The sequence below is a fragment of the Apteryx rowi genome, unplaced genomic scaffold (genome assembly GCF_003343035.1).
Source record: "Apteryx rowi isolate R43461 unplaced genomic scaffold, aptRow1 scaffold_156, whole genome shotgun sequence".
Taxonomy (NCBI): domain Eukaryota; kingdom Metazoa; phylum Chordata; class Aves; order Apterygiformes; family Apterygidae; genus Apteryx; species Apteryx rowi.
This window is the reverse complement of record NW_020447819.1, coordinates 696,557-708,997: the sequence shown is the minus strand read 5'-3', so window position 1 is coordinate 708,997 and position 12,441 is coordinate 696,557. Positions and strand designations below refer to the sequence as shown.

The following is a 12,441-nucleotide window of genomic DNA, read 5'->3' as shown; positions in this document are numbered from 1 at the left end:
GTCGGCCCGCGCTGCGCACGGCGCGCTGACGGCCGCGCTGCGTTTCTCAGGCTTCCTTTAATGCGAGCGGCGAGGCGGCGGGCGCGGCAGCGGTGGATGGTCGCGGCGCGGGCGGGCGCTCCCGGTGAAGCATGGCCTACCAGCTGTACCGCAACACCACGCTGGGCAACAGCCTGCAGGAGAGCCTGGACGAGCTCATACAGGTGCGTGGGCCGCCGGGCGCCTGCCGTGGCGGCGCGGGCGGCCTGCTCGGGACCGCTTTGCGGCTGGCGTGTGGGGATCCCTGGGCAGCGTTTGGAAAAGCTTCCGTAACGGTGTTAGTTGTTGGCGGTTGGTTCAGGTGAGAAACCTTTCTTTCCTTCGGCGTTCTAGACAAAAGCAGCATTTTGTCAGCGATGTAATCTTGTGGTGTGGCCCAGTAAATGAACACCTGGATAAACCTGGAACGCTCCCATCGATTTCCTGCTCTTCTAGTTGTTTCCAGCAAATATTTATTAGAATAACTGATAAATATAAATACTCTTCCTGTAGCTCAAAAAGTCATGTTGGCAAGTTGCTTCTTCTCCCAGAGTTAATGTGAGAAAAAGGAGGTAAACATAGGAATATAGTATTTTTGTAAACTGTTTTTCTTCTAGAGATTTGCTTTATGAAAACTTGGTTTTGATGTTTTTAATTTTTAGTGGGTTTTTTGAGTTAGCAGCATGTTTTCAAACAACTCTAACCTTTCTTTTTTCCTTTTAACTATTTTAGTCACAACAAATCACTCCTCAGCTGGCCCTTCAGGTGCTACTTCAGTTTGATAAAGCTATAAATTCGGCACTGGCACAACGAGTCAGGAACAGAGTTAATTTTAGGGTAAGATAACCAGGCATAAAAATCCTCCTTGAGCTGCAGGGACTGAGTGCTGTTGCAGAATATAACGTAAGCAGAAACTTGCAAAGGTCTGTTTTGCCTCTGCCCTTCTGATTGCGTATGTGTATATGGAGGTTTGTTATCTTGTGTTTCTGCCAGGGAATTTTTTGAGGTATGCAAAAGTCAGAAAGAAAGACTGGGGGTGGGGAAGGGGGGGGGATTATGAAAAAGGAAGAAGCAGCACAAAATGATTTGACTTGTAGCATTGCTGTGTTCAGTACCTTGACTATGGGGAGAATTTTGCTCCTCTCAGTTGTATGTGGCAGAAGTGGGATGAAGCCATGTGTTCACCTGCAGCTGTGATGTGGAAAGAGTCTGGAGAGTTGTAGATCTACCCTCAAGCAACTTGGTGAATCATTTTGTAGCTGTTCTTAGATATACAAGCAAGTGTAAAGCAAGTGTGGTATAGAAAACTTTGTTCAGAACGTGTGAAGTGGAGAATTAAAATCTTACTTCAAGCTTAATTTCTAAGAACATCAATTTAAAACTTGTGAAGATGAAGGCCAAGAGATGTACTTGTCAATGTCTTTAATAATACATTGAGTGTGGGGGTGACCCCTTTATATTATATGGGTTGGTTTTGTCATGATTTTTTATTTATGCTACTGCTTTTCTCTTGCACCAAATTCCCTATCTTGGTGTCATCATTGTTATAATTGATTTATATTATGCCCTATGTTTTATGAAATCTTCCTGATTCTGAAGTAAGTTTTATTGATCCTTTATGCACATTAGAAAAGTTACAAACTTTTTTGTCTTATATGTAAAGGAATCCCCTTGCATAGACTATAACATCCCTTCATGGGCTTGAAAACTTCTGCCGCTGGAGGGCATTTAAACTACGGTTTTCCTTGGAATTGCTTGTCTGCCAAGTTTGTATCTATGTATTCGAATTCACAGTTGGCTTTATGACAAGCCTGATTTATAGTTCTAGAAGATAAATAGTTCGGTAAACTTTAGTAAACATCTTATTTTCTGATGCTTTTGGGATGCATCCAATAGAAAATGTCTCTTGTCTTTTCAAAGGGATCTCTGAATACATACAGGTTCTGTGACAACGTATGGACATTTGTACTGAACGATGTTGAATTTAGGGAGGTCACTGAACTTGTGAAAGTGGATAAAGTGAAAATTGTAGCATGTGATGGAAAAAGTAAGTATGGAATATGATATAAATAAGCTGACAGAGATGCAAGACTTGAGCATTTAAGGAAGGTTTTGACCAAATGTCTCTGATCAAAGCTGGGTTGTTTGAATCTATTATTCAGACAAAAGCAGGCTGTGCACACACTTTTATGATGAGAAATGAAACAGAAGCAAGCTGAATGCTTCTCTAAATCACAAGCACTGAAATAGGAATGTGTGGGAGACTATTGGACACCTGTTGTTGAAGTACATACCACTAGAGCAATTACAAAGTCAGAAGTAATCTTAATTGAATTCCTCTGTGGTGATTTCTATCCTATTAACATGTTTGTTAGAACAGCATCACATTTTATCAAATTCACAGAATCCTCCATCCATCTGAGCAAGCAAATGTGTTTTTAAAAAAATCATATATTTATATATAAATTTAAATACAGATATTATATTTAGTTATTATATAATGTATATTTATCATATTTTATATAAAATACATATTTTTATATACACACATATGTGTTATAAAAAGTACACATATGTGTGTGTGTGTATTTATTTATATGCTACTTAACAAGCCAATTGTATGTATGTTGTTATAGGACTTTATGTTTCTTATCTACCTGACTGGATTACTGTTGTCAGTGTTCTTTAAAATGTTCTCTGAAAAAAAATCATTTATTGACTTTTTTAGCAAGATGGCTTAGAACTTTTAACAACATTGTGTCAGAATATCACTAATGATGTATAAAAAGGTGCTTGTTGTTTAACGTTCTTAGGGAGTGATACAAAAGGAAGAAGCAGGAATGGAAAAGCTTTTAGTTAAATAAACCTTAGACCCTGAAACAGGTTCTTCCAGGCTTCCTGTTCCTGGCATGATTACAGGGTTGCTTAAAGCTGTAGTTCTAAACAACTGACAGAATTTGTCTTCTTAAGTTCTGATATTAGCCATGCATATAGTCTTAATCTATTTAATTTTTGTGTACTTAAATAGCTAGTAGAGAAAACTCTACTTCCAAATATTAATAATTTTCACTTGTGATGAATTATGCAGATGAAATGTGAAGAACTGAATGGTCTAAAGTTACTATTAACTTTATTTGTTATTTTAGCCTTTTTTTAAAGCAAGTAGTTGACTTGTTCTCTGTTGTTTTATGAAGATCATACTCTATCTCGTATCTATTTCAAAATGCATGATAAATATATACTACAGCGCAGACTGAAGAGAAGCTTATGCTACTGCACATGGAAAAACCTTTCTCTAAGATCATGTCACTTAGCAGCACTTGCTTGTGGTTGACTGCAGTCAAGTGTTTGTGTATCACTCTGAGTTAGAGCAAAGCTTCTTATGTTTCTAATGCCTTAATAGTAAATGATGTGTGTGCCCAACATTGAAGTTTTGCTCTGGCTCTTTTCATTGTTGCTAAATGCGGTGAAACAGCACAAGCAGTTCATGCCTCACATTGGTAGCAGTGGAGAGAATTAGGTGGGTTCAGAGCATGTTCTAATCCAAAATGCTGTTATGAGCTTGGGGAAAATATTGGAGAATAGTATTGTTTTTTGTTAATTTATACACAACTCTGTAGCATGGGTATGTACTACTCATACTTTTTTCTTTCTTTCCTAGACACTGGTTCCAATACTGCAGAATGAGTAAAACTGTGGTTGTCTGCAATATTTTCTGTTAATATGCGGCACTTTCTGGAGAGAAGCATGGAAAGGGACTGTGTTCATACTTTATTCTCGTGGTGCAAATGTGAGTTAATCCATACTAGAAAGCATCACAGAATGACAGCAGAAGAAATACCTGTAGCGTTTCTTCAGTTTACTTTATAGGGCATGAAGAAAATGTTACTTTTTTTAAATTACAACAGATACTGTTGCCTTTTTTGTTCAAAATAATTTCTCTAATAAACTTTTATTTAAAAACTTGTGAATGAGCAAGTGATCATTGGAAAGACTTGTTTAAAAACAATCATTAATATACTCTCCCAAATTTGTATAAGCTGCGTTTAGGACAGTGTTGCAAATGTGAAGAGCTTTCAGTTCTGGGTTTTTAATCTGAATATGGTTGCACCTATTAGTACTATAGGAGAGAGTTGTTCCAAAATGATGTTAGAGCACATCAGCAGAAGCTTAGGAGCTCATGCTTGCCAGTATATTTGTTTGTTAATGCATCTTTTTCTCTATAATTTTTCCATTTGGTACCCTCTCCTAACAATACACTAACCTGATTATTTAAAATGTTATTGCACAGATAATCAAATTGAAATAATGAAACTGAGTCTTGTAAGATTGTGTTACATTCTCAGCAAATGTTAGCACAGGTTATTTTTACTTTATCTAAGCAGCTTTTTTTTTATGTGGAATATCTTTAACCGGACGTGTGCCAAACAGGATTGAAGCAAAAGTGTTGGACTGTGAATTTCAACATACCAAATGAATAATTTTGTTCTTTTTGGACTTAAACATTCCACTGAATATCTTCTAGTAAAGAGACTTTTTAAAGATATTATTGATTGAAGCATGAATGTAACATACAGCTTGTATGTCTGACTTGACAGCAGTGACTGTCCCCACATGGTTATAGGAATGCTAGCTATCTCTGCAGTGTCAAATTCTTTTTTTTTTTTTTTTTGACATTAGGCTACTTACAACCCACTAGCAACTGGAAATTGTACAAAAGAAAACCAGGGGGTAACTGCTTTTTCAGATGAGCCTAAATCTCTAGTTTGTGCCAAAACTGAAGTATAATGCACGTCCTGATGCCCTGCTGTATTTGTCAGTGGCCCAGTCTCTTAATTAAACAAACCAATAAAGCTTTAGTATCTCCTCCTTTAATACCTTTCCTGACTGATATGTTCTGAATCTCTAAATCCTACCTTTGGATATCAAAGGACATATATTTGAAAGAACTCCCAAATCCCCCTTCTTTTAATGTCTTCTGAACCTGTTAAAATTTCACTTAATGGCCTGTCTGCCTTTTTTAAGGTAAATGAAAATGTTAAATTCTATCTTATTTTTCCTTATATTCACACAAACTAGAAGCAATCATTTGACTGAAAGCTGTCTTCTCTGATTCATTTTTCCTTGAGGTAGAACCAGGTTAATCTATGCTAGTTTTGAGATGGTAGCCTACCCCACAGGGCCACAGTAGCAGTCTGGAACTGGTATTTAGAAAGTGTTTAAAAAAGTAAAAATTAGTATTCTCAATCAAAAGTGTGAGTAGGCATTAAAGGTATTAGTGAGGGCAGACAGTCCTTTCTTTGCAAAAACCTGGAATCTCTTCCATAGGTAAAGAGATTTTTCTATTGAGAAAGCATTCTACCAACTTGCAAGACTTAGACTGCTAAAGTATTGTTTACCATTCTTTTTTTTCCTTGCATCTAAGCTAAATCTCTTTTCCTGTAAATAGCAGATTGGCAAATAATTATTTTGTAAAACCAAAAGAACAGACTGTTGCTCTCATCTGAACAGCACAGTATGCATCTGTTGAGGTCATTATCTCAAAGGATGCATGTGTTTATCCCTCCCTTGGTTTTCTCTTTTTCTACATCAAACTCAATCTTCTAGGTTTAAATATTTTGTTCTCTAATAATCATGGGGTAAACTGAGAATTTCAGCCCTTACAAATGTAAACTTTGGTTGTTTCTACCTCCAACTTTGCAGTCTCTTCCTGTCTCAGAACAGAAACTTCTCAGTAGCCAGCTGTCGTTGGCCACCCTCCTAAAACAGATAATTACAGATCTGCTCTTGTTCTAGTTGAGTGTGCATTAGCATATTTATTACAGCCTTCTTTGTGGAAAAAAAAATTTAGTAGAGGAGCAGGATTTCGCTGATAATGTGCAGTCTCTGTGGAAAATGAATTTATGTTTGCATTTCCTTGATAGTCCTCCATCTGACTTCTCTTCTGTTTCCACAGTTGTGTACAACTACTTTCCTTTCACCTCTGAAGCCTGAGTGCCTTTCATATAGGATACCAGGAAGGGAGAAGTTAAAAATAAAACCTGAAGGAAAGAAGGGCAAAGGCACACCCTAAACTTTTGTATTGCTGCTGCCTGGCTAATTACTGGTGATACTAGAAACATTAATTCACAGCTGGTTTATGTTTTAATATTTTGATTAAAAAATTTTTGGTAATATAGTCTAGTTTTGTTTGATTTTGGCAAATGCATCAAGCTGTTATTCTGAAAGCCACTTGTTTTCCATTCTCACAGTAGAGTCCTGGTTTCTTGTGTATTGTGTATTTAGCTTGCAAAATAAGTATTTTGTTACAAGCTTGACTACTTGTTGCCCTTAAAATTAATTTACATATGCATCTTCTTTCTGCTTGTTGACAACACACGGTTAGGCAATGCAGATATCTGCTATTCTTTGGGATGTTTCTATCATATGGAATTCCAGTCTAAATGCATACAGACTAATGAGTTTACCTGGGTAGACAAAGAATGCTTGAGCTTTTGTGATCAGTGCTACAGTTTGTTCTTGTGGTCTGTCGTCCTTGAGAGTCTAGAGACAATCTGTGTGTAAGAATATACCGTATGCAGCAGAGAAGCAGCAGCCTGGAAGAATTTGACAACCTTTTGCCCTGTGCTGTTAAGTGGCAATGCAAAAGTTCCAGGTGCTGCTACTTTAGTATTCATTTGCTCAGTGAATATACTTTTGAAAACTGCATATGTTAGTGTTGCTTTTGTGTGTGCAAAGAAACAGTATGAATTAGGGTGTTGCTTTGTGGTTTGTAAATCTTTCCTGTCATACACTTAAAAGTAAGAACCTGGTGCCTATTCCTTATTATTGTTAAATAGGCACAGAATGTAGAGATAAGGCGTATTTTTCTAAAGTAAACCTCACAAAGGTCTGGTACTACAACCTTATCTTGTTTTTTCTGTATTTTGTTTGGAAATACTATCTGATCAGATTCTTGGTTTACCTCTAGTTTCTCTCTTTCTCCTTCTTATTATTTTTTTTAAGCTAACCTTTTTTCTAAAAGTCCCCAGTCAGTATTTACTCTAACTCTGTCATCTCTTTAGAAAACACCTCTTGAAGCATGTTGAGGTAAATAATTATTTGAAATATTATTTGAAATAAACTTTTTGACTCCTGGAATTGCTCTAGTGATGCCTTAGGGAGTATCTGCTTATGGGATGAACATGGCTGCCTGCTCGCTGCAGAAGAGATGCTTGCCTGTGCCTCCGAAGGAATTAATTCCTGCAGACCCCCAGTTGGCAACACAAGCTCTGACACTGGCCTGGCAGCACATGTTCTCCTCAGCTCTAACCAGGTTTCTGGGACGCTGTTTGTCCAGGCCCCTACGTATGTGGAAGCTGTTTCAGTTCACCAGAGGGGGGAGAGGGGGAGGGAAAGGGATCTGGTACAGTGTTCCTGCTTTTTATTGCTTTATTCCCCTTTGTACCTTTCTTGCCATTTGCTTTTTCTTGCATTTGAATTTCAGCTGCTCCTTTCTTGTTCATAAGATTAGTGTACTTTGTGATCTTGGGAGAAGACCTAAAATTGTTAATGGCATGTATTATACAAAGCCATTTTAACATCCAGCTAAAGATAAGATATTCCCCATGCAAACATGTCAAGCCATCTCACTTGCTACAGCGCCAGCATGCTTGCTGCTGCCTATTTGATTTCTCCTTGCTTGTAGTGTTGTGGACTTGTTCATTTATTTGTTGGGGTTTTTTGTTGATTTACCTTAGAAAGGTCACAGTGGCACCTCTCAGTAGTGGGGAGAAAGTAAAAGACACTTTTGCACCTTGACCTTTAGCTGCAATGGATGGTGTATTTAGAAAGGACCTTGACAAAAATAGAAAAGAAAAGAATAAACCCTGATACAAAAGGTCAGCTCTGGCTGTGAGTGATTGCTTGTGTCCAAATACGGCTTCTGAGGAAAAAGGATTTTGTGTGTTCACTAAGTGCACAAAACAGGATGTTATCTAAAGCAAGCTGTTTGCTCAGTCTAAGTTATGATTATCTCATTTTCAGTGTTATTGGGAGAGACAAATTGAAGGAGACAGTCGGGTTTAACCATAAATGCAGAGCAGGAAGAATTTATGATGAATTACCAGAAGTAAGACTGGGATGTAAGTAAAAGAACTAAGAATGTTTAACCAGGATATTAAAGGGTAACTTGATGCAATGAAATGGTGAAATGAGGTACGTAAGAGTTCATGTAAACACGGAGATAAAGCTTTGAGGATCTTCAATAGCTTAGGAAGCTTCAATACCTCAATTCAGGTATTAGTGACTTGGATTTGCTATTCCATATTCTAAAAGTTACTGGGGGAAAAAAAGAAAAGAAAAGTAGGAGTGAGGTGAAGAGGATTTTAGTTATAAAACTGTATTGAGAGATCGGGACTTTTTGAGAAGTTTTGAGATCTTAAAAAGTTCCTGTGAGTTCTTCAGGAATAGACAAGAGGAGAAAGAAAGCAAGCAAACATATATGCCCCCCCTGAGAATAGTTGTGTGCAAACTCATCCTTTTCTACAAATCAAAAAATCATTTTTTTCCTCTCACAAGCATGAGATCCCAGGCCACAGAAAATCAGTCTGTTGATTCTATTGCTCACAAAAAATGCTTTTTATTATTTTTTTGGAAGAAAGTCTATCCCTAACCTATTTCTGCAGTCAGTACAATGAATTCGAAGAGTCCATACAAAGGGTCCCCTGACAAGAGCAGGGGTGAGATCTCCCTATTTTTACAGCTGTATACTGTAGTGAGTGACTGGCAGTGTGTGAGTGCTCTTCACAAGGACACGACTGAAGCTTGCTGGCCACTGTTTCCTCAGAAATGTGGGATGCAGTGGTCTGCAGGAAAGCTTGGAACTGTGTGGAAGTTAAGTAAATGGTTGGGCATATTCTGAAAAAGTAGTTGGACTTAACTTCAGCTTTGTATCAAGCCTTTGAGTGGGACAAGATTCTTTTGGGGGTTTCACCTGGTGCTAAGAGAACCTGCACCCCACAAGGAAGTGAGAAATAATTTACCAAGAATCCGGTTAGTGTTTAATGGTCATGGGGCTGGCAGTGCTGTTGCAATCAGGAGAAAATGGAGACTCTTGACACTTTCCCAAATCAATTCTACCCCTGACTTCAAAGACTTTACTGACCTTTGTTCCTGTAAGTCATGCTTGCTTCTAGTTTGTTCAGAATTTATTATCTGTTTTCCTCTGAATTTATTTCAATTGACCCATCTCTTTATTATAGGACATTTCAGAGAAAATCATATGAAGAAGAATAGAAACACAAAACAAAAAGAAAATAATCCTTACTGCCTAGAGTTACAAAGAGCTGTTCATGGATCCTGTGTTTAAACTATGTATTATGACAGTTTTAGCTCACATTAGTTTCTTGTTTAAAAAAAAAAAAAAAAGTAAGGAGAACCACTTGGATGTAAAATATAAATTGAAGGCCAGGTGAGTGAAAAAAAATCTGTTATTTCGGATTTCAGAATTATAGTTTCACCTTCCTCCTCTGCATATCTTGAAAGATAAATGGCAAATTTGCAACATATTTTCTCTTAAACAATGGTGGTTTAACTTAAAGTTCAGGTTATTAGTTAACTACTGATTGTAGACAAAGGTCTCAGAAGTAATTTTCATCCTCTGACTAGACAAAGTTAACAGTAAGACTTCTGATTTGGCTACATTTCCAATTTAGATAGTTCAGGATTTTATTAATGAAGATCATATGAGGTTAGACCTATTTTTTGGAGGTGATCCTATAATCTAAATATGTCAATGTTACCTTTGGGCTAGAACTTGTTCTACTCTATTTGAAGATTCTTTTTTTCAGTTCTGCAACTAACCTTGGCAAATTGCATCATTTCTTTGTGTCCTGTTGCCAATTTTCTAAGATGATATTGATTTTTATCTCCAAGATGGATGCTTTGAGGAGATTGCCTGAAAAAGAGAAGACTGAGGGGGGATCTTATCAATGCATTTAAATATCTGAAGGAAGGGTGTAAAGAGGATGGGGCCAGACTATTTTCAGCAGTGCCCAGCAATAGGATGCGAGGCAACGGGCACAAACTGAAACACAGGAAGTTCCGTCTGAACATGAGGAAAAACTTCTTCACTGTGAGGGTGACTGAGCACTGGAACAGGTTGCCCAGAGAGGTTGCAGAGCCTCCACCCTTGGAGATATTCAAAAGCCATCTGGACGCAGTCCTGGGCAACGTGCTCTCGGTGACCCTGCTTGAGCAGGGGGATTGGACTAGATGATCTGTAAGGGTCCCTTCCAACCTCAACCATTCTGTGTGGTCTGTGGAATACAAATCTCTAAGAGAGTTGGGTGGTATTATTTGTTGTAATTTGTAATGGTAAGGAGACGTATTATAAGTAGCTCCTTATTTTATTTATTGCTGAATCACTGATTTGACATGTGACTGAAATCATAAATCTGATATTTATAATCTTTTGAAGCAGAAATGTTGAGAACTTCCCTGTGCCAGAATCTTTTTGTTTCAGTTCCCTTTCTGAATTGGGAGTTGTCTCATCTTCTTTCAGAAGAAATCAAGTCACTTCTGAAAGGAGAGGGTGAGTTGAAAATAAGTTTGCATGAGATAAGCTTGATTTTTGGAACCAAATAGTTTTAGATAGATTGTGAGTAATAACACCAAGAGAAACTGAACTTTTTTTTTTTTTGAATCTCAAAGAAAATTGGTTGTGGAAATTGGTTGTTTACATCTCCAAATGATAACATGAGAATGCTCATTTTCATAGAAATCAGTGATCACTTTATATGGGGAAAGCTGTATAGGTTATGTAATTAGGTAACTGGATTCCTCTTAATAAGTGTCATCAAGCTTAAACTATTTCCCCTCACCTTGGAACAGATTTGAAGTAGCTTTCTTACTTTTTTTCAGACCTACACGCTTGTCTCTGTCTCTCCCCATCTGTAACATTTTTGTCAGGGCTGTCTCTGTCAATAATATATGAAATGGTTATTGTTATTCAAATGGCCTGTAGAAGGAATACTTTATATATCTGAGAGAAAGAATATCTGAAAAAGTTACACACATTTACAGAGTGTCAGGGATAAAAAATAACAAATCTGTAAGTATACATCTTTCTTTGCAGGTACATCTGGAAAATAATAGAGGTCCTTTCTTCAAGAGCCTTTTAGTCTATTTTGGGCTCACTGAGTAATGTGGGGTTTTTTGTTTGTTTTTTTGCAAGCACCTTTTCACTCTTTGTAGGTGCTCAGAAAGCTTCTTTGAGAAATAAATTATTTAGACCTTACAGACATCCATTTCATGGGATGGTTTTGGTTTTGAAGCAATTCCTTGGAATAGAAAAATGTGAGTTGTTTCTTCTCTCCATGAATATGCACTTTTGTTCTCAGTTTTCCCTCGGAAAATAAGACATACAAAACACCTTCCCCTATCCAAACACATTGACTCTGCTCTACCTGATTTAATCCAAAACCTTGAACGTATCCCACACACCCAGTGAACCACTGGCAGTAGTCTACTACTTTGGGCTAATAAATAGTTATTTACTGTAAATGAAATGGCTCCAACAGGCACAATCAGAATTGGCAGCAATGGTTAGGTTTCAGTCTTCTGTGGTGGAGACTTGAGCTCATGCCCTGAGGCAGCAGATGTACTAAACATGGGGTTATTTGCTATTTAATGCTGAATTGACTGCTGAAACCATATTTAAATTCTAAAATTTAAATTAAGCTTAGCATAGGATAACATATTAACATAAAACTTTAATCTCTATTGTAACAAACATCTTGTTCATGTAACCTGTAAACAGTTTCCCACAAGTCAGTAGTCATGCTACTTTAATTGCCCTTTTTGGGCAAATAAATACCTAATAATATGATTGGGCATTTATGATTAAGGATGAGAGCTTTACTTGTCAGTATTCGGAGGGTTTTTTTGCCAATAACAACAGCTGTGAAATCATGTGTCACTTTAAAAATCAGCATTTTATTACCAAATTTATTTTAAAACATTAACAAAATTGCAACAACATACCTTCTCAATTTAGTTATTTAATTTCCTAATCCTAATTTAAATAAATGTTTTAAAGAACTGTGTGATTGCAGTCATAATTTAAATTAACTTGATCTAAATGTAGACTGGTACTGTGGAATTGCTTCAGATATTTTTTGGATAATGCTAGTTAGCTGCAGGAGACCTTGAAATTATAAGAGTAAGAGTATTTACTGATCAGAAGACTTGAAAATTTTTTGGCAGTACAAAGAAAACTGAATTATGCCCTCAGCATTATAGGGAGTGAAGAGCTGCTGGGTCTATGGAAAGGAGCTGGCTTTAATGTGAGGAGGTAGGTAAAATACAGAAGTTCATCTAAAAGCTGTAGAGAAAAAAGAATGTGTTGAATAATATTTATCTAAAAGGCCAAATAACATACTG

The 12,441-nt window shown here is 37.1% G+C and overlaps 1 protein-coding gene across 1 annotated transcript; it reads left to right on the top strand.

Annotated features, from left to right (window-relative positions):
• Positions 1 to 19: 19 nt before the first annotated feature.
• Positions 20 to 3,984, top strand: GTF2A2 (general transcription factor IIA subunit 2). The gene is made up of 4 exons (XM_026059348.1): positions 20 to 203; positions 751 to 855; positions 1,939 to 2,065; positions 3,680 to 3,984. Exons 1-4 carry the CDS (start codon positions 132 to 134, stop codon positions 3,703 to 3,705), a joined length of 330 nt encoding a protein of 109 aa, XP_025915133.1. The 5' UTR covers positions 20 to 131; the 3' UTR covers positions 3,706 to 3,984.
• The last annotated feature ends 8,457 nt before the right edge of the window (positions 3,985 to 12,441 follow it).